The sequence below is a fragment of the Phoca vitulina genome, unplaced genomic scaffold (assembly GCF_004348235.1).
Source record: "Phoca vitulina isolate PV1807 unplaced genomic scaffold, GSC_HSeal_1.0 scaffold37, whole genome shotgun sequence".
NCBI classification, from domain to species: Eukaryota; Metazoa; Chordata; class Mammalia; order Carnivora; family Phocidae; genus Phoca; species Phoca vitulina.
Window position 1 is genome coordinate 2,188,659 of NW_022589740.1, and position 21,458 is coordinate 2,210,116.

At 36.4% G+C, this 21,458-nt stretch overlaps 1 protein-coding gene across 8 annotated transcripts in view; it reads right to left on the reverse strand.

Annotated features, from left to right (window-relative positions):
- Positions 1-21,458, reverse strand: part of AUH (AU RNA binding methylglutaconyl-CoA hydratase) — a 182,609-nt gene that overhangs the window by 140,782 nt on the left and 20,369 nt on the right. For 6 of the 8 annotated variants that reach the window (XM_032427613.1, XM_032427610.1, XM_032427609.1 and 3 more), the window contains exon 4: positions 4,279-4,365. The exons of the other annotated variants lie outside the window; for them this stretch is intronic. In XM_032427613.1, the coding sequence (XP_032283504.1) occupies positions 4,279-4,365 (87 nt within the window). The remainder of the gene's footprint in view (positions 1-4,278; positions 4,366-21,458) is intronic. 8 annotated transcript variants of the gene reach the window in all.

A 21,458-nucleotide genomic window follows, 5' to 3' on the forward strand; every position in this document is an offset into this window, starting at 1 on the left:
GAAATAAACATACGAAAAGATGCTCTACATCATATGTCATCACGGAAATACAAATTAAAACAACAAGAACCACTACACACCTATTAGAATGGCTAAAATCTGGAACCTGGTATCAAATGCTGACAAAGATATGGAGCTACAGAAACTCATTCACTGCTGGTGGGAATGCAAAACGGCACAGTCAGTACTTCGGAAGAGAGTTAGGCAGGTTTTTTTTTATAAAACTAAACACTCTTGCCAGATGATCCAGGAATTATGCTCCTTGGTACTTTCCCAAAAGCACTGAAAACCTGTGTCAACACAAAACCCTACACATAGAGATGTTTCTAGCATCTTTATTCATAACTGTCAAAACTTGGAAGCAACCAAGATGTCCTTCAGTGAGTAAATGGATAAATAAACTGTGGCACATCAAACAATGGAGTATTATTCAGCACTAGAAACACATAAGATATCAAGGCATAAAAAGCGAGAAAACTTTCATGTATCTTACTAAGTGAAAGAAGCCAATTTGAAAAGGCTACATACTATATGATTCCAACTATATGACATTCCGGAAATGGAAAACTAGGGAGACAGTAAAAACAGGCTGTCAGAGAGGAGAGAAGGGAGAACATGGTGAGCACAGATAATTTTTAGAGCACCGAAAATACTCTGTATGACACTATAATGATGGACACACATCATTATATATTTATCCAAATCCACAGAATGTACAACACACCAAGAGTGAACCCTAATGTAAACCATGAGTTTTGGATAATTGTGATTTATCAATGGAGGTTCATCAGCTGTAATAAATGTCCCACTCTAGTGGCGGATGTTGATAACAGGACGCTGTGCATATGTGGTGACAGGGAGTATAAAAGAAATCTCTATACCTTCCCCTCAATTCTGATGTGAACCTAAAAGTGCTCTAGGAAAATAGTCCTTAAAAAAAAAAGTTGAGTAGCTACAGAAGAGACCATACAAAGCCTAAGAAAAAGTTTGCCTGCCCTGGTTTGATACATTAAATGAGCAGATTAGATCAAGACACTTAGTTTCTATCTGCCCCTCAAAATCTCAGTAAGTCACCACAAAAGACAACTTAAAAATTTTATGTCCATTGTAATGTAATAAAAGTACCATTAACAAAAATTGGGGAACTCACTGGACAGAAAAAAGTAGACTGGATTAGGATCCAGACAGAAATGCTACAGCTACAATCACTGAAAAGAAAATGCCACTGCAAAAATAGAAACAGTTCTTCATTTTAAAAGTCCCAGAAAAGTTCTAATTTCAAAATCAATAAAATGAAAAGAAGTTTGAAAGAAACATCAGTGTGATGTTTACAACAGGACCAGTCTCAGCCACTCCCCTACCGTACATATAAAGTTAAAGACAACATCAACTTCTACTTCCAAGGTCATGCTCCCTGACCAATATGGAAACCAAGTCCATGCTCTGCCTCAGGGCACATCTGATCTGACCATGAGGCTGAAGCTGAAGAGAGAAGCAAAGGAGAGTCGCTAGAAACAGCACACGGGATTTAAAAAAGATAGAAAGGTAACAACCACCGTTCCAGAAATCAAAACAAATATATTCTAAAACTTAACTCTAAAAACCAAACAAAACACAAGTAAACAGTAACAAAACCACACAAGACCCCAAAAGATGTTACATGGTCAAATTCAACTAAACTCTGAAATAACAGATGACTTCCTGTATAGCACAGAAAAAAAGACAGAAAGCTTTTCACCTCATTCTATGAAGTTGTACAACCTTGATACCAAGCCAGAAAAGGATAACACCTAAAAAAAGAACTAGAAGATTAATCTCATTTATGATTATAGCAAAACATATAAAAATTGAATCCAGCAGTTTTATTAAAAACCACTATAACCACTAACCACAATGACCAGGTAGGGTTTGTTTTAGTAACACAAAGCCAGCACAGCATTAATAACTCTATTAACACAGTTTAGCATACTAAAGGATATATACCAGTTACAGCTGACCCTTGAACAACACAGGTTGGACTTGTTGCAGGTCCATTTATAGAGATTTTTTTCAATAAATACAGGACAGTACTATAAATGTATTTTCTCTTCCTTACGATTTCCTTAATAACATTTTATTTTCTCTAGCTTACTTTATTCTAAGAATATTATTATATTAATATCAGAAATATTATTAAAATATTAGCACTTTATTGTAAGAATATACTATATAATACATAAAACATATATGTGTTATTCAACTGTTTCTGTTATCAGTAAGGCTTCTGGTCAAAAGTAGGCTTCTGTAGTTAAGTCTTGGAGGAGTCAAAAGTAATACACAGATTTTCGACCGTGTTGGGGTCAGCAGCCCTAAGCCCCACATTGTTCAAGGATCAACTGCATAAATACTGACATACATCAAAAAAGCATTTGACAAACTTTAACACATATTCCTGATTAAAAAACAGTGACAAATTCCTAACAAGGTGAAACAGAAGAAAACTCCCTGAACTTGCTAATTACTGGGAAAACATTAAAAGAAAAGCATTCATCAAAATCAAATAAAGATAAGGAAGATAGGGATGAACACACTCCAACAACTGAATATTGTACCAAAGGGCTTAGCCAATATAAAACATGAAAAATATGTAAGATTAAAATGCTGGGAAAAGCAAAAATAAAAATAGCATTATTTACAGATAATGAACTTTCATCTGGAAAACACAAGAAAATTAACTGAGAAATAACAACAGCTAATAAAAGTAATTATCGAGTTGGTGTTATATAAAATAAGCACTTAAAACTTAGTAACTTTCCTACAGAACTACAATAAGACTTCAACAGAAATAGGAGAAAAAGATCCCATTCAAAGGAATAAATGCTATAAAATAGCAAGTATAAATCTGAACTGGAAAAAAAGATGGAAGACCAAGCAAGGCAAATGTGAAGAAAACTTTCTTGAAGGACATTAAAAAAAGGGATGACACCCCCCCACACACACACACACGGAATGAAACCCATACACATCACAGATGGAAAGATTCAATATCACAAAAAAGTCAATTCTTTCTAAATAAGATTTAGAGAAATTCCAATCACAGTCCCGTGACAGTATTTTTCCTCCTTGCTTTAGAAACTAATAACTCCAAATTCATTTGGTAAGAACTGATGTGTGGGAATTACCAAAGAAAATCTTCAAGGAGAAAAGAAAAAGAATAACGAAGGGAATTTCATACCCTCAAGATATTAAAGGTTTTCAATTTAAATATTCGAATTGAATTAGGGTAGCACATTCAGAGACAGAATCTGTAATACATTTAACAACGAAAGAACACTACAAAGTGGCTCTTAAATAAGTAACCAGTTGTTCATTAAATAATGCTACGGAGAAGAGGAGGAAGGACGTGAAAATGCAATGTGCAGAAGGGGAGACGCAGTCTAGTGAAAAGATAAAACATCACACAAGCATCTGGGGAAAAGCAAATTAAAATGCGAAGATGTCAAAAAATTAATTAAAATAAAATGCTAAAATGTCTTTTTTTTTTTAACCTTGGCAAATTTGAAAAGCAGCAACATTAAATGTTGGCAAAAATATGAGGAAACAAGTATTGTCACATAACTGATGGGCATGTAAATTATTACAGTCTTCTTGGAATATAATCTGGTAAAAATAATTAAAATGTAAAATGAACACATGATACCTAGAACTGCAATTCCATGTTCAGAATCTATCCCATAAGTACACATACTAATGCTCTGAAAGACTTGATACAAAGATACTCATTGCTTAATTATAAATAACAAAAATGGAAAAAAAATCTCTACACATTAATGAAGCAATTTAAAATTTTGGATAAGACAATGCTTGGATCACTACACCACAGTATATTAAAAAGTATTAATAAAAGTAAGTTGATATGTACTGACACATAAATATTACCCAGAAGTCTGTAATTCTAAGGAAATAGTATGATCCTATTTCTACAAACAACAAAACAACACCAAATCTATAAATATATGTCTATGCAATTATCAGGGAGATATTCTCTTTGTTTGCTAATAACTACCTTCATATGTCATGTCATCACACACAGGAGGCATCTTTAATTATATAATATTTTTCACAATTTTTCAAATTAAATACATCACATTTCTCTCCACAGCAACCAGTTACAGATCATGATTATCTAATTACATAAGTACTTTAGCCAGAGCTTATACATAAGGACAGTGTGCAACTTTCTAAATCTGACATTTAAGGTCATCTTCAGCATGCTAAAAGGAGTTTAATTGAGCTTACCGATTTCATTAATCACTGCTCTTATTTTGGAGACAAAAGGACCAACTTCACTGGGATTCATTTTGACTCTCTCCTTAAGGTCAGCACCTGCAAAGCATTTTATTTACAAATATAATCTAGTTATAAACAAGATTTTAAGGCAATGAATTGAAAATTTAAGATTCATATGTAACTTGAATATCAACTGAATTTATCCATTAAAGGAATATTACTTAAGTTTTCCTTCTCAAAGACCAGCATGAGGAAGAATAAAACATCTGCTTGTACAGCTACCACGTGCCTAAAGCAGTGGTTCTCAAACTGAGGTGTCTCAGGACCCCTTTACACTCTTAGAGGAAGAGACTGACTTTAGATTATATCTACCAATATTACTCTATTAAAAACTAAAACTATTAAATTTTTAAATATTTATTAATAATACAAACGAATCCATTCCTATTAACATAAAGGACTACAGACTGATGCCACATCCTTGGCTCCTCCAGAGATGACGGCACTCGGACCAGCACCACTTTGGCCGAGCAGTGCAAACGTCAACCCAGTGGGAAGGGCAAATCACTGACAATCAGTCTGACTCCATGGATGCCCGCCGTAGGGGGCTGCAGATTTAACATCTGAGCAAACTATTTCACAAATATGAGTTTATCACAGAATCACAGATTTGGAGCAGAGAAAAGAAATTCTTAAGGGATCACTTACTCTGTGGCTCAACAAAGGCATTCTTTTTAATAAAATAAAACTGTATGAGAAAAGGCTCCCATTTATGAACAAATACAAAACAAAGTAAAATTACAGCATAGAAGGTACACACTCAGCTGCTTACTCTGTTATGAGTCCAGCATAAAGTAACTGGGACTGGACGTAATATCAAGTGCCAGCCAAGGCTGGGACGTCCCGAGCCCACACGTTCCTGGGGGGGTTGAGAACTGCAACTGACAGAGCACGTCCCCTACAATCCATCAGTTCTTAGCTATACATTCCCTAGAAAATCTCAAACAGATGCCCAAGGAATATGTACAGTAGCATTCAATGCAACATAAAGTTGCAAAAAAAAAAAATCATAACCTAAATATCCATTAGAATTTTTAATAAAATTAAGATATATTTATACAACAGAATATTACATGTTCAGCATGAAAATGAAGGAATTAAGGTATAAATATGGAAAAATCTAAATGTTGAAGGACATATAATTATGTATATTTATTATGCCTTAAAACATAACATCAATATTAATTTACATATTTAATAACAATATATTATTATATTTATAGAAACATACACAGGATAATAACCATTTACACGTTTTTTTAAAAGAATGCTATTTAGGGGGGCAGCAGGCTGGCTCAGTCAGTGGAGCATGTGACTTTTGATCTCAGGGTTGTGAGTTCAAGCCCCACACTGGGCATATAGCTTACTAAGTAAATAAATAAATAAAGAGTAAAAGAAAGCTATTTAGGGATATAAAATATGCATGGAAATGATAAATACCAAATTCAACTGGTGGTGACCTATGCGGGAAGGCAGATGTGATTGGCAATGGTCACAGAGAACGTCAATCTTATTTGTAACACTGTGCTGCTTAAGTTAGGTGATGGGTACTCAATATATTAGTCTTTAAACATTTTTGAATACGTGATATATGTCTTCATAGTTAGTTTTTTCCATGAATAATATTTTTAGGGCCAAAAAATTCTAAGTCACTTGGATATATTTGTTAAAAGAAAAAACTGTTCAACCCTGAGAATATAATTTAAATTGAGAATATAAAATGTTGCTTAGTATACATACTGGTTCATAAAAGTAGCTAAATGAAGTGCCATATTGGGGAGGGAAACAGATGAAAGAGGAGCCAAAGCAACAAAGAGGAGAAAGCAGATGGGACACACAGGAACTCTGCATGAGGTGGTCCTGAAGGAGCCCCAGGTAACTGCATCATGGATCCATCATGTCCTCCAACCTCAGTGTGGGCTACACCATGAGTGTGCCCTCTAACACATTAAACAGTGTTCCAAAGGGGGCTTTCACCGACATCCACTCCACGCTTTGAAATCCACACCCAGGCTAGAGAGACTAGGTGTCGGAAGCCATGCCAGGAGCTCAGGGAATCAGGGTTTGCTCTGGACACATGAAGCCCATTCACACACACCAGTCCCAGCAGAGGTGGAAGACGTGGTGTGGCCCTAAGTGTGGTCCTAACCCATACAACTAGGTGGGACTTCATGGGAACATGGGATTCATGGTTTATTTTAGAAATAATTACTTTTCTCCATGGAATGTTAAACATTTGTGACCTTGAGACTACATTTAAAAAATTTTAATACCCTTTTTGTTTTTACTTTAGAAACATACCGCACAATCTTGAACATTCAGAACCTAAAAGTACAGTTTCGCCTCTGTCCCTCCAGATTATAAATTTCTTATTTGATAATATCACAGTTTTATTTGAGGTCGGGCATGTTTCTTTTACTTTTTAAATCCCCCATGTCCATGCCCACTCACTTCGGCGGAGCGAGCCTTTGTGCTACCAGGCAATCCTACAGTATCCCCCTGCTCTGTTCACCCTTACACTCAACTACAGACCATTTCCTAACTCCTCTCTCTCCTTAAGCCTCAAACCTCCTACCCAAACCTGACACCAACTAAGAAAACAGATGCATTCAGAAAAAAAATTTCACCAACACCCACCACCAAATCCACCTACCCACCAGGTTTAAACTCTTACACTCTGCCCTCCCTCCTGTTACTTCAGGTGAACTAACTCATGACCAAAACCAACTCACGCACTAAATTCCACCCCTTCTTCTCTCTTCAGGACCACCACTCTAGCAATTAATTACCCCTTGCCTGGCTGGCATCGTCAACAGTATCCCTCTTTCAAGAACCATTCCCATCAGCTATAGTAACACTGTAATACTGCTCACCTTAAAAAAGAAAAGGCAATTATGTGGGCTTTCACTGCCAGCTCTAATGGAAGAGCTTATTATCAGACCAATTCTTTCACGAAACCCTAGATAAAAAACATAAGACAGCTAGTTTGAGGACAATGGAGAACAGCTAAGACAGTCAGAATGTATGACAACGTCAAGACAAATGTAAGTTTCTAAACAGTCTCACAGAAATGGGAAAAAAATTGGAGCTCAGGGCTTGCCAAAGAGGAACACCACAGGCTTTTGTTCGGGACCTCTGAAGGTTAAAGATAAAACAGGGTAAACACAAAGAAAACCATACCAAGACCACCGGCTAAAAGAGTGACTGACAGCTGACTTCTCAACAGAAAGTGGATGACAGCTCTAAACTGGGAAAAGAAAGTAATTACCCATCTAGAATTTTAAACTAAGCAAACCTATCCTTCAAAAATGATGGTGAAATGACTTTTTACACACACACACACACACACACACACGAGGTTTGTCACCAACAGGCCCACACCAAAAGAGACACCACAGGGAATTCTTCAGGCAGCAGATTATGAGAGTAGAGTTTACTGCTTATGAGAGATGCCTTAAAAGATAAGGGCACAGAATAGCTACAGTAAAAGGGTAAAAACCATGCAAACACTAACCAAAAGGAAACTTGTGAAGTCATCCCACATCTGACAAAGGAGATCTCAGGCAAACAATAATCACTCCAGCTAGAGGGTCTTTTTATAACAATAAATATGATGGTCCACTAAAAGTCATAGGAATTCTAAACTGGCATATATAAAATAAGACAGCCCCAAAATATATAAAACTGATGAACCAAAAAGAAAAACTGACAAATCTACAACCGCAGTGGATTTTAACAAAACTCCCACAGTAACCAACAAAGCAAGCAAGCAAATATCCTTATTAAGTATTCCTACCAAGAAATAGGAGATAGAAAAAAATTAACCCCCAAAGTAGAAGAAATAGTAAAAACTGGAACAAAATTTTTTTAAAAAATAGAAAACACATGTTCAGGAAAAAAAAAAATCAAAGAAGTTGCTTATTTGAAAAAATACTAAAACAAATGATAGGCTTTAGCAAGACTGATCATGGAAAAAATCAAAGAAGGCACAAATCCTAATAGTAAGAATGAAAAGGAGGATAATACTATAGATTTTACACAGATTAAAACAAGAAGAGATTATTAACAACCATGGCCCTATACATTTGAAAAGGACATGAAATGGATACATTTCAAGAAAAACAAAACTTATTAAAAATGACAAAGAGAAAATCTGAAAACACAAATACACATGAAAGAAAGTGAATACATTAATTTAAAACCTTTCTACAAAGGAAACTACATGCCCATGTGGCTCCAATAGTAAATTCTTCCAAACATATAATGAAAAAAATTGGAGGGGAGTGAGGGCGCCTCGCTGGCTCAGTGGGTAGAGCACTCTTAATCTCGGGGTTGTCATTTTGAGCCCCACGTTGGGTACAGAGATTACTTAAAAAAAACAAAATCTTAAAAAAAAATTAACATCAATCTTACACTTACATGGAGAACTGCAAAACAAAAACTTGATTAAGAACATTTTAAGAAATCTTTCTGATAAACATAGTCTCAAAAAATCCTAAACAAAATATTAGTAAATCATACATAGTGGTAACATAAATAAAATACAATATATCAAGACCAAGTTACATTCAGTCTAAGATTCAAGACTGGTTTAATATTAAGTGTTTAAATTTATAAAATTAACAGCATAAAAGTGAAAATCATATAAATTTTCAGTAGGCATGGAAAGAGTACTAGAATTTACATAAAGTAAAATTCAGTCACTTTAAGTATACAAATGAGTAACTTTTAGTAAATTTACAGAGTTGTACAACCATCACCACCATGCAATTTTAAAACATTTCCATTATCATAAAAGATCCCTCACACTCACCTGCAGTCACTCCCTGTTCCCACCTTCATCCCCAGGTAACCACTTTTTTCCTAAAACTGTGCCTTCGGTGGACATTTCATATGCATAAACTCGTACAACAGACAGTCCTCTGTGTCCTTCTTCCACACAGCAAACACAGTGTTTTTCAGGTTTACCCATGTTACAAGAATGAATCAGTCAGTACTTTTTCCTCTTGATTACCAAACAGTATTCCAGTGCAGGGACAGAGACACATTTTGTTTACCCATTCATCCACTGATGGACATCTGGGTTGTTTCCACTTTTTGACTATTATGAAAAATACTACTACGAACAGTCACACACAAGATTTTGTGCAGACAAATGTTTTCATTTGTCTTGAGTAGACACACAGGAGTGCAATAGCTGGGTCATATTGTAAATTTCTATTTAACAACAACAAAAAAAACCTTGTCACTGTTTTTCCATAGTGGCTGCACCACTTTACATTCCTATCAGCAACACCTAAGGGTCCCTGTCACCTTTGTGTGGCCACCAACACTAGTCTGCCATTTTTTTATAGCATTTTATGGGAGTGAAATGGTATCTATTATGGTTTTAAATGTGCATTTCCCTAATGACTAATGAGGTTAAATGTCATTTCATGTGCTTATTAGCCATTCATACAGGTCTTTGGTGAAATGTCATTTCAAATCTTTTGCTCATTTTTTTTACTGGACAATTTGTTGTCTTCTTATTGAGTTTTAAAAGCAGTATCTTGGATACAAGTCTTTTCTCAGAAATAAGATTTACAAATATTTTCTCCCCATCCATGGCTTGTTTTTTCACTGTCTTGATTTTTTTTTTTTTTTTTTGAGTTTTAACTTCAGTGAAGTTCAATTTATCAATCTTTTAATCACATGGGCTTTTGGTGTCATACCTAATCAACAGTCATTCTTTTTTTTTTTTTTTTAAAGATTTTATTTATTTATTTGACAAAGACACAGCGAGAGAGGGAACACAAGCAGGGGGAGTGGGAGAGGGAGAAGCAGGCTTCCTACTGAGCAGGGAGCCCGATGCGGGGCTCGATCCCAGGACCCTGGGATCATGACCTGAGCCGAAGGCAGACGCTTAATGACTGAGCCACCCAGGCGCCCCAATCAACAGTCATTCTTAATTAAAAGTTCATAGCAAACTGGGTAGAAAAGGGAATCTTTTTGAATCTGATAAAGAGTAATTATAAAATACCTATAACTAACATCACCTTTACAGGTCAATTACTAAAGACAGCAACAGATACACTAGTCAGTATAATAAGGAAAAAAAATTTAAATTACACGGATCAGAAGGGAAAAATTAAACTGTCATTATTAGCAAATGACTTAATTGTACAAGAAGAATAGTCAAAGGAATTTAGAAATCATGAAAAGTGAATTTAGTAAGGCTGATGAATACAACTTCAATAAACAAAAATCAACTGTCCTCATGTATACTAGCAAAAGAAATGTGTGCAATCTAAAAATGATACCATTTCCAATAGCATTCAAAAATCAAGGAGCCAAGAAATAACTCTAACAAAAGATAAGTAAGGTCTTGACACAAAAACCACAAAATCTTCTGAGATAAATTAAAGAACTAAATAAATGGAGGAATACACCATGCTCGTGTGTTAGAAGACCTCATACTGAAAGATGTAAATTCTCTCCAAATTAAGAGATTCAATGTGGTTCCAATCAAAATCCCAATGCCTTTGGAAAATGACAAGCTGAGAATGCAAAGGGCATTTTCAATGCCTCTTGCAGAAGAAAGAATTGGAAAATTTATACTAAAATAGGAAGATGTTATTATAAAGCTATTATCATTAAGAAAATGTAATACAGCCTCAAAGAGAAAAAGACCAATGGAACAAAATAGCAAGTCCAAAAAAGACCCACTTGATTTATGACTATGATGGCACTGTGGGAGTGAATCCAGATGGACATTCTGATAAATGGGGCTGGAACCACTGAATGTTCATGTGAGAAAAAAACAATTCTTGACCCTTCATACCAGACACACACACACAAAAATCAATCCATGATAAATTATAACCTAAATGTGAAAAGTAAGACAATCAAACTTCTAAATGAAAACCAAAAATATCTTCAAGACTTTGTTATACACAAAATTTTAAAAGATTTTTCCAAAGACTTAGGAAAACACTGGACTTCATTAAAATTAAAAACTTCTGTTCATCAAAAAACATCATTAAGAGAATGAATATGCACGTGAGAGAGTGGGAGAAAAATGCCTGAGAAAAATGCCTGAAATAAGAGTTCTGCATGTACAAAGCACTAAATGGCAGAAAGAAAAAGGTAAGTGACCTGAGTACAAAAAGCAGGCAAAAGATTCAGATACTTCTAGAAAGAGGACATTCCAATTGGCTAATGAAGAGATTAAAAGGAACACAACACGATTACTCATCAAGCAAATACAAATTAAAAACGTAGCTTTATAAGCAATACACAGATCAAGTGTTGGTGGAAATACAGAGCAATGGGAACTCTGACTTAATGCTGTTGGCAGTAAAAATTGGTAAAAATCACTTTGGGGGGCGCCTGGGGGGGCTCAGTCATTAAGCATCCGCCTTCGGCTCAGGTCATGATCCCAGGGTCCTGGGGTCGAGTCCCACATCAGGCTCCCTGCTCAGCAGGAAGCCTGCTTCTCCCTCTCCCACTCCCCCTGCTTGTGTTCCCTCTCTCACTGTCTCTCTGTCAAATAAACAAAATCTTAAAAAAAAAAAATCATCTTGGGAAAGTAATTCCACCCCAAGTGCAAACACCCATATCTGAAATACATGATATGTACAATAAAAGCATATTCACAGAAGCATTATTCAGAACATCTAAAACCTGGCAACACCCCGAACATCCACCAACAATAGAATGGATAAATTGTGAACTATTCCCACAAGGAATATGACTATACTACTCCTAGATGAACAGTATAAACCAAATCCCACAGACACGGCTGAGTAGAAGTCAACCTTGAAAGAGTACATGCTGGATAGTTCCAGTTACATAAGGTTTGAAAATAAGCAAAATTAGATTTGGTGATCAAAATCAGAATAACCCCCAGGAGGTTTGGCTGAGGGATGATTAATGACAGGAAGAGCATCAGGGATGGGCTGTGATATGCTGGTAATGGTCATGTTCGTTTCTAAGATCGGGTGCTCACTGCACAGACCAGTTCATTTCACAGAAGTGTCTTATACACTTAAGATTTGTACAATTTTCTATACGTATAACTCAACTAAGAAGTTTGTTTAAAAAAAATTCCTGACTCCATATGCTCTACCCCCTCTAGCTACCACCGATTTCTCTCCTCTTTGTTAAACCCAAACTCCTCAAAAGGGCTGTTCTTTCTGCCTCCCACCCTCTCCTCTTACACTGTGTCTTTTAAGCAAGGGAGACAAAAAGACAATACAAAAATTAATAAATAACCAACAAAGGAAGTGGTAAATGTTTGGGGTGAAAAAGGAACAGGAAAGTGCTAGAGGGGTAGGGGGGTGGTAAGGGTGTGGACCACGTTACAGTATTAAATAGTGCGATCATGCTGGTGTCTGAGAAAGTAGAATGAAATTCAGTAAGATCTGCTTTTCATGTTACTGAAAATTTAGTATTTGGTTCTAGGTTACATATTTTTCATCACTTATATTGCTTTTGCAGTTCCTGCCCTACTGCAAACTCTTTCCATCTAAATATATAGTTCGATATTTAATACACCAAATAGACGATGCATGGAGTTATTATTTAACAATTTTGAGAAAATATCTATTTCACTTAAATATTGCCCACTAAAATGGCCCTCTCCTAAAATTCCTGGACTTAGTGTTTTATATAAATTCCTTCTTTTAAATATGTCTCAAGATTACTATGCGTTAAATTTCTTCTCATTCATATTTGCAGTGGACTAGTCCAGCAGCACTTTAGAAAAGTTATGAGAAACAGTAATATTCTTTGTTATACATTGCAGGATGTCTAGCTTCCTTGGCCCCCAGTAACCAAAGGACCATAAAGCCCTTCAATCACTGTGCCAACCAAAGAACTCCCCCAGAATTCCAATATGCTCCCCAATGAGTATTACCATCCCTCTTGAGATCTACTGCTTTAAGCCAATGGTCTTCAACCTTTTTTGTTCCCAATACTGCTAAAAAGAATTTTGAAAAATAGGCTGTCCTGAAAATTTTTATATGACATTTAAAAATTTTCGTCACTTAAGTTTAAACAATTGCAAAGATTGCAGTGCACTCGTAAACAGTAGCATCTTACACAACAACTTAGCTCACTGTCCGCGTATCCAGTGCAACCACAGTGATCTGATTCACAAAGTCACCCACGTCTAAAACATACGAAAAAATCCTTGCTTAACAATAAGAAATATTACATCATTTCTGTCCTGTATGAACTGGTATTTCTACTTCACTTTCCTATAACTGTTTTTTCTGATGTACTCGGTATTTATGCATAGAAAACTTCTACTGATTCCTGTCGTATTTCTTTGCAATGAAATATGTATACGGATTTAATTAATTTTTATTAAATTTCCTGTAACTATGATAAAGCACTAAGTTTAAAAGTTTTCCTCTGGGGGTGCCTGGGTGGCTCAGTCATTAAGCGTCTGCCTTCGGCTCAGGTCATGATCCCAGGGTCCTGGGATCAAGTCCCACATCGGGCTCCCTGCTCAGCGGGAAGCCTGCTTCTCCCTCTCCCACTCCCCCTGCTTGTGTTCCCTCTCTCGCTGTGTCTCTCTCTGTCAAATAAATAAATAAAATCTTAAAAAAAAAAAAAAAGTTTTCCTCTGGACTGACTTCATTACAAGTATTAATTGGTGCACAACCGAATGAAGCATAAATGGAATGCACATCTGATAACTATTAGATATTAAAAGTAAACTTGTATTGGAAATGTATCTCAATGAGATCCCTGGGACCATCTCCCCTCCGTCCATTCATTAGCTCATATATCTATGTATGCAAATCATTTATTGCTAGAATAAGGCAGGGTTCATTATCAATTTTAGTCACATGGAGAAACTTTCTCACATAAACAAAGGAGTTCTACTTTGGCAACGTCACCCAATTTTTCCAGCTCCTTTGGAGCAAACTCTTGAAAAATCATATAGTAATCAAGAAGCATTTAACAATTCCATATGAACTTTATTAAGCAAAGAACTGGAAACTGCCAGAATAAGAATAGGATCCCATTTGAAATTCTTAACATTCGTATTTAAAAAAAAAAAAAAAAAAAAACCTTTTTGGCAATTCAGCAGCTTTTGGAAGCAAGGAAGATCAAGACTGACTCGTGAAATGCAAGGACAGCCATGACAGGGAAGATGGTGGGAGTAACTGTCACCCACAGACCAGTTGGAAAAGTCTCATGAAAGAGCACCTACGTACGTAAGCTGTGTACCAACTAGATGCTTTGAAAACTAGCTATTCCCCCTGAATGCCTAGAAATCTCCCCACCTCAGTCTAGCAGACCGTTGTGTTAAGTCATTCTCCTTGGAGTACAGTGGCCGGATCATAGGGATGGAGACGGCAGTCTCTAAAGGTTCGTACCAAATTGTTTTCCAAAGTATTCTGACCTCCACACGCTGCCAGAAGCAGTGCACCGCACCTGTGCCTGGCCCTGCCACACTTGCTAAGTTCTGCCCATCTACTGGATAAGAAATGGCAGCCTTAACTGCCTTTTGCTCCACAGAAGATGAAATGCCTCACAATTTGTAGAGCGTGACTGTTTAGTTATCAAAGTCGACATTTCTGAATGGTTCTGCGTCCATACACGTGCTGTCAATCCAAACACCTTGGTCTTTCTCGTTCCCACCCCAAAAGGGCTTTTATTCCTCCCATTCAACCCAAACATCAGCTCAAGATAACAAGGATTTCCAGGTAGTTCTATCCACAGCACCAGAGGGATCCTCCCACTGTCCTGGAGAGGTGTCCCTCTAGACCCGGAGACTAGGCTTCTTTTCCTTTCCCGCACTGCTCTCGTGTGGTGTGGGTATCCAGGTTAGCCTCGCCTCACAAAAGGAGCTGGGTAAGGGTCTCTGTTATTTTCTCAAAGAACGTATATGAGATTGGAATGATCTGTTCCATACATTTCTGTGCAGAATGCCTTTCTGCAATCATCTGGCCAGGTATATTCACTGTTCTGCGATTAGTCAATTTTCTATTTCTTAAGTCAGTTTTGGTTAAGTTTTATTTTGCAATAATTTATCTATTTCACCTAAAAATTTCAAATTCATTGGCATCAATTATTGGCAAACATTATCTTACCAGTTTAATGTCTATGGAATTGATATCTATGGCCTCTTTTTTCAATCTGAATATTGTTTTTTCACCCTTGATTTAATCTTGCCAGAAGTTCAACCATTGGACTTTTCAGAGAACCAGCTTTGGGCTTTATTCTCCTCCCTACTTACTGTGTGTTTTCTGCGTCGTAAGTGTATACTCACCTTCGTTCCCTTCCTTCTGGCCTATTTAGGTTTAGCCTGTAGCTATCTGTGCCATTTTTTAAGCTGGATTCTCAGTTTATTCATTTCAAGCCTTTATTCTTTCCTCAAGTACAATCATAAGTATATTACACAACATTTAAAGTATTTTGTTAGAATGTAATTCTGAACATGCTCTAATTTACATTAAGATTCCTTTGTTGAGCTATAAGTTATTTCGAAGTTATTTTAAATTTCCCAATGTATGAAGACTTCTTCTAATTACCTTTTTGTAAATGACTTCTATCTTAACTGCTTGCAGTCACAGAACACAGCCTTTCAAATCTGTAGAGGTTTTACAGCCAAGCAGATGGTTAATTTTCATGAATATTCCATGTGTTCTTGAAAGGAATGCATAATCGTCAACTGCTGAGGGCAATGACCCACTCAGGTACATTACCTTAACCCTCAGTAGACCAAGAGAAATAATCAACACCCTTTATCAGCTGAGGCTGATAAACCCTTTGTATTTTATTTAATATTTGGGTCATTTTATAAATAATTTACAGAAAAATAAAAGAAAAATGAAAAAGCAAATACAACATTTTAGTCAAAATGTAAATATACCAAACCCATATTTTTATATTTTCCTGGTATGTGCATATATGTGGACATACACACACACTACAAAGACATACATATATATGGATATATACTCACATACACCCACACAAACACACATGAAAAGGCGTACATCATTTGAACAAAACTGTCCATCAACTGACATGTATGAACCTGGAACATATAGTTTTATAAAAACTGATACGAGATTTCAAATATATCTCTAATAGATGATCATTACTTGTAGTTCTTCTTGAACTTGCATTGTAGAAATGCAGTGCTTTTGAAAATTTTGACAGCTCACAATTTTGTTAAGTCATATTCTTTGTACCGATTGTAAAATCCTTTCACTTTCAGATCCATGAACCTTAGAATGACAAAGCCAATGATCTGTTTTCATTTCCCTTCCTATCACCTCTCTGTACATACTAACGTTCAGCACTTTCCCCATACAAGCTATACCAAGTAAATGATCATGCACAAACATGACATGAAGTACAATAATGACACACATCCTTTTAGCAAAATGGAATGTCCAAGTGCTTGTCACAAACCACTGCATAAGGAAGTCCTTCCTACCAAGTGACTAACTGAGTGCAAATTCCACATTTCCTTTATATAAATCACAGAAATAAAGTGCTCACTCATCAATTCCTGATTTTGAGAAAACTCATCCAGGATATTGTCACCTGACAACTCACAGTCCACGATTTCCCTTATAGGATCAACTTCACCTTCATGATTAGAGCCTGGAGTCCTGCTGTCTCTCTTGATGATTATTTCATTCATCTGATAACTATGAAGTATCTTCCTCTGTCAACTTTCTACTCCTGGTCATTAGAGGCAGAAAATTAAAAATTCTAGATTCTTAAGTGTGTTCAATAAAAGCTAAAAGAAAGACTACAAAGATGGTGCCTCCAGATTTCATTTAAATTTTTAAAAGACGATGCAATTCTTGAGGCAATGCAATAAAAAAGCAATGATCTGACTATTGCATCATCTTTCTGGACAGTTCCACCATTCTTCATTTCTGTACTGTAGTCTTCCTTAGCATAGCTGGGAATAAGTGGTAAGTATAATAAATCCATTCCTAGATGATGAAATTACTAATATAAATAGTGATATGAAAAAGAACCCACAATGCATCTGAGATTCATAAAAAAGGTTCAATGAACCCACACAGTAATTGCAAGAGAACATGAGTTTTCATCTTCTTTTTTAAAAGTAAATTATAGGGGCGCCTGGGTGGCTCAGTTGGTTAAGCGACTGCCTTCGGCTCAGGTCATGATCCTGGAGTCCCGGGATCGAGTCCCACATCGGGCTCCCTGCTCGGCAGGGAGTCTGCTTCTCCCTCTGACCCTCCTCCCTCTCATGCTCTCTGTCTCTCATTCTCTCTCTCGCAAATAAATAAAATCTTAAAAAAAAAAAAAATAAAATAAATAAATAAATAAAAGTAAATTATACACCATAACTAAGTGGGATTTATCCCCGGTACGCAAGGCTGTTCAGCATTCAAACATCAATCAAAGTAATCCACCACATCAGCAGCTAAAAAAGAAAAAATATCACATGACCATATTAATAGATGTAGAAAAAGCATATAACAAAATTCAATACCCATTCATGTATGCATTCTTGATAAACTAGGAATAGAGGGGTACTTTCTCAACTTGATAAAGAATATCTATAAAATGTCTACAGCTAATATAAATAATGGTGAGAAACTCAAAGTTTTCCCACTATGATCAAGCAAAAGGCAAGGATATCCCTCTCACCACACCTTTCCAATCTCATACTAGAAGTCCTTACGAATGCAATAAGGCAAGAAAAGGAAGTAAAAAGTAATACAGACTGGGAAGGAAGACATAAAACGGTCATTTTTTTTTACAGATGACATGACTGCCTACTATGTAGAAAATCCAAAAGAGTCAAAAAAAATTTCCTAGAATCAGCAATTATACCAAGATTGCAAGATGCAAGTTAATATATAAAGGTCAACTGCTTTCAATATACCAACAAGGAACAAATGGGATTTGAAAATAAAAACACAATGTCACTTACATTCGCACCCCCAAAAATGAAATACTTAGGTATAAATCTAACAAAATATGTATAAGATCCATAAGAAGAACACTACAAAACTGATGAACAAAATCAAAGAAGAAACTACATAGGTGGAGAGATAGTCCATGTTCACGGATAGGAAGACTCAATATTGTCAAGATGTCAGTTCTTCCCAACTTAGTCTATAGATCCAAGGTACATCTCTAACATCAAAGTCATGATCCATGAAAGACATAATGGATAAGCTGGACTTCATTAAAATGAAGAACTTCTGTTCTGCAAAAGATAATGTCAAGAAAATGAAAAGGCAAGCCATAAATGGGAAAAAATATTTGCAAAAGACATATCTGATAAAGGACTGTTATCTAAAATATACAAAGAACTCTTAAAACTCAACAAGTAAACAAGCAACTCAATTAAAAACTGGGCCAAATGGGGTGCCTGTGTGGCTCAGTTGGTTAAGCTTCCAACTTCTGATCTCAGCTCAGGTCTTGATCTCAGGGTCGTGAGTTCAAGCCCCACATTAGGCACCATGTTGGGCATGGAGCCTACTTAAAAAAAAAAAAAAAAAACTGGGCCAAAGACCTTAACAGACACTTTACCAAAGATATACAGATTGGAGATAAACACATGATGCTCCACATCATATGTCGTCACGGAAATGCAAATTAAAACAAGGAAATACCACTATACACCTATTAGAAAGGCCAAAATCTGAAACACTGACACCATCAAATGCTAGCAAAAATACAGAGAACAAAAGAATCTCTCACTCATTGCTGGTAGGAATGCAAAATGATATACCTTCTCTAGAAGAGAGTTTCGCATGTTCTTATAAAACTCTTATAAAACTAAAACTAAACATACTCTTAACACACAATCCAGCAATCCTTGGTATTTACCCAAAGGAGTCGAAAACTTATGTCTGCTTAAAAATCTGTATACAGACGTTTATGGCAGCTTTATTCATAATTGCCAACACTACAGAGCCACCAAGATGTCTTTCAGTAAGTGAATGAATGAACTGTGCTACATCTATAAAGTGGAATATTATTCAGCAATAAAAATAAATGAGCTATCATGCCATGGAAAGACATGGCGGAATCTTAAATGCATATTATTAAATGAAAGAAGCTAATCTGAAAAGGCTCCACAGTGTATGATTCTTGTATCATTCTAGGTATAATTGCTGATTCTGGAAAAGGTAAAACTATGGACACAGTGGAAAAGATCAGTGGTTGCCAGGGGTTTGTGAGGAACGGATGATAGGTGAGGTATAGAGGATTTTTAGGGCAGCAAAACTATTCTGCATGATACTGTAATGGTAGATACATGTCATTATACATTTGTCCAAACCCATAGAACGCATAACACCAAGAGTGAACCATAACGCAAATTACAGACTTTGCGTGAGTAGGACATGTCAGTGTAGGTTCATCAGACTAACACAAGTACCACTCTGGTGGAAGATGTTGCTAATGAGGGAGGCTACATGTGTATGAAGGCAGGGGGTATACAGGAAATCTCTGAACTGCCCCCCTCAATTTTGCTATGAACCTAAAACTGCTCTAAAAACACTAAGTATTTAAAATTTTTTTTAATTATACAGTACATTTTCCTCAAGGTCATTTATAGTAACTCTCCATTTAATAAAAAGGACTGCTCTGCCATAGGATTTTATCAGCATTCAAGGCTCTAATAAACAGAGCTTCATTTTTCCTCAGAGTAAAGTGTCCTTTTACCCCAAACCCAAAACTTTCCTTCTATCCAGCATCCCAGGCTCTCTGGCGTACTGGAAGTCTTCTCTCCTAAGGTGGTGCCATTTTTCTCTCCCCTGCAGAATCAAGATCGGTTCCATCACAGCATGCCCACTGTGGTAAGATCTCCATCTTCAGAAAGGCTCATTAACCCCTCATATAATTCTATAAGCTATCATCACATTTCTATGAACTCATTTCTAGGATATACTATTAACTGAAAAAAGTACAAAGAATATATACAAAATGCTACCTGCATAAGAAAGAATGGAAATAGGTACACAAGCATATCCTTAATTTTGCAAAAAAGAAACATGATGGGGGCGCCTGGGTGGCTCAGTCGTTAAGCGTCTGCCTTCGGCTCAGGTCATGATCTCAGGGTCCTGGGATCGAGCCCCGCATTGGACTCCCTGCTAGGCAGGAAGCCTGCTTCTCCCTCTCCTGCTCCCCCTGCTTGTGTTCCCTCTCTCGCTGTGTCTCTGTCAAATAAATAAATAAAATCTTAAAAAAAAAAAGAAAGAAAGAAACATGATAGATAAACTAGGAACTAATGAGATTCATTAATGCCCTCAAGAGTGGGAATCAGATGGAAGGGACTGGAGGGAGGAAGTGGGTAGTGACACTTCTGTGTATAGTTTTGACTTTTGAAACCATATTGATATTTCATACATTCAAAGTAAAAAAAACAAAAGCGAGGAAACCTAACTTCATTTCGTATGAATAAAACATAATTACACTGAACAAGAAATGACATAAATAACTTTCAATATAGTGTTTTTACTCTGTACCCTCAGTGTAAAGACATAAATACTCTAAGTAAATCTTGAAGCCTAGTTAGAAAGTGTGTTTATCACAATGGTATCAATTCAGCAATTCTGAAACTATTTTCTGCATATTATAGAATTGAGCAAATGAATAAATATATTTCAGATAATACAAGTATAGAATGGGAGAGGAGGGACACCTGGGTGGCTCAGTCAGTTAAGTGTCTACCTTCAGCTCAGGTCATGATCCCAGGGTCCTGGGATCAAGTCCCTCACTGGGCTCTGCTCAGCAGGGAGTCTGTTTCTCCCTCTCTCCCTCTGCCGCTCTCCCTGCTTGTGCGCTCTCTCTCTCTCTGACAAATAAATAAATAAATAAAATCTTAAAAAAAAAAAAAAATGAAAGAGGAGAGTGAATCCTATGGTGAGGAACTGGAAATGGAGCTGTCAACATGAACTCATGGCTTTCGATACATAATACAGATACTGATAGGAGTGTGTGCATGTGCATATATATATATACACACGTATATAATGCAATGTAGTTCATTTATCTAAATAGCTCTTAGCTCTATCCATTAAAAGTGCCTAGAGACAAGGACACCAAGTGACAATGAGCATGGTTAGCACCCAGATCTTGGTTCTTAAACACCATTCCCCACCAAAGGGAACTGAAAACTTCCA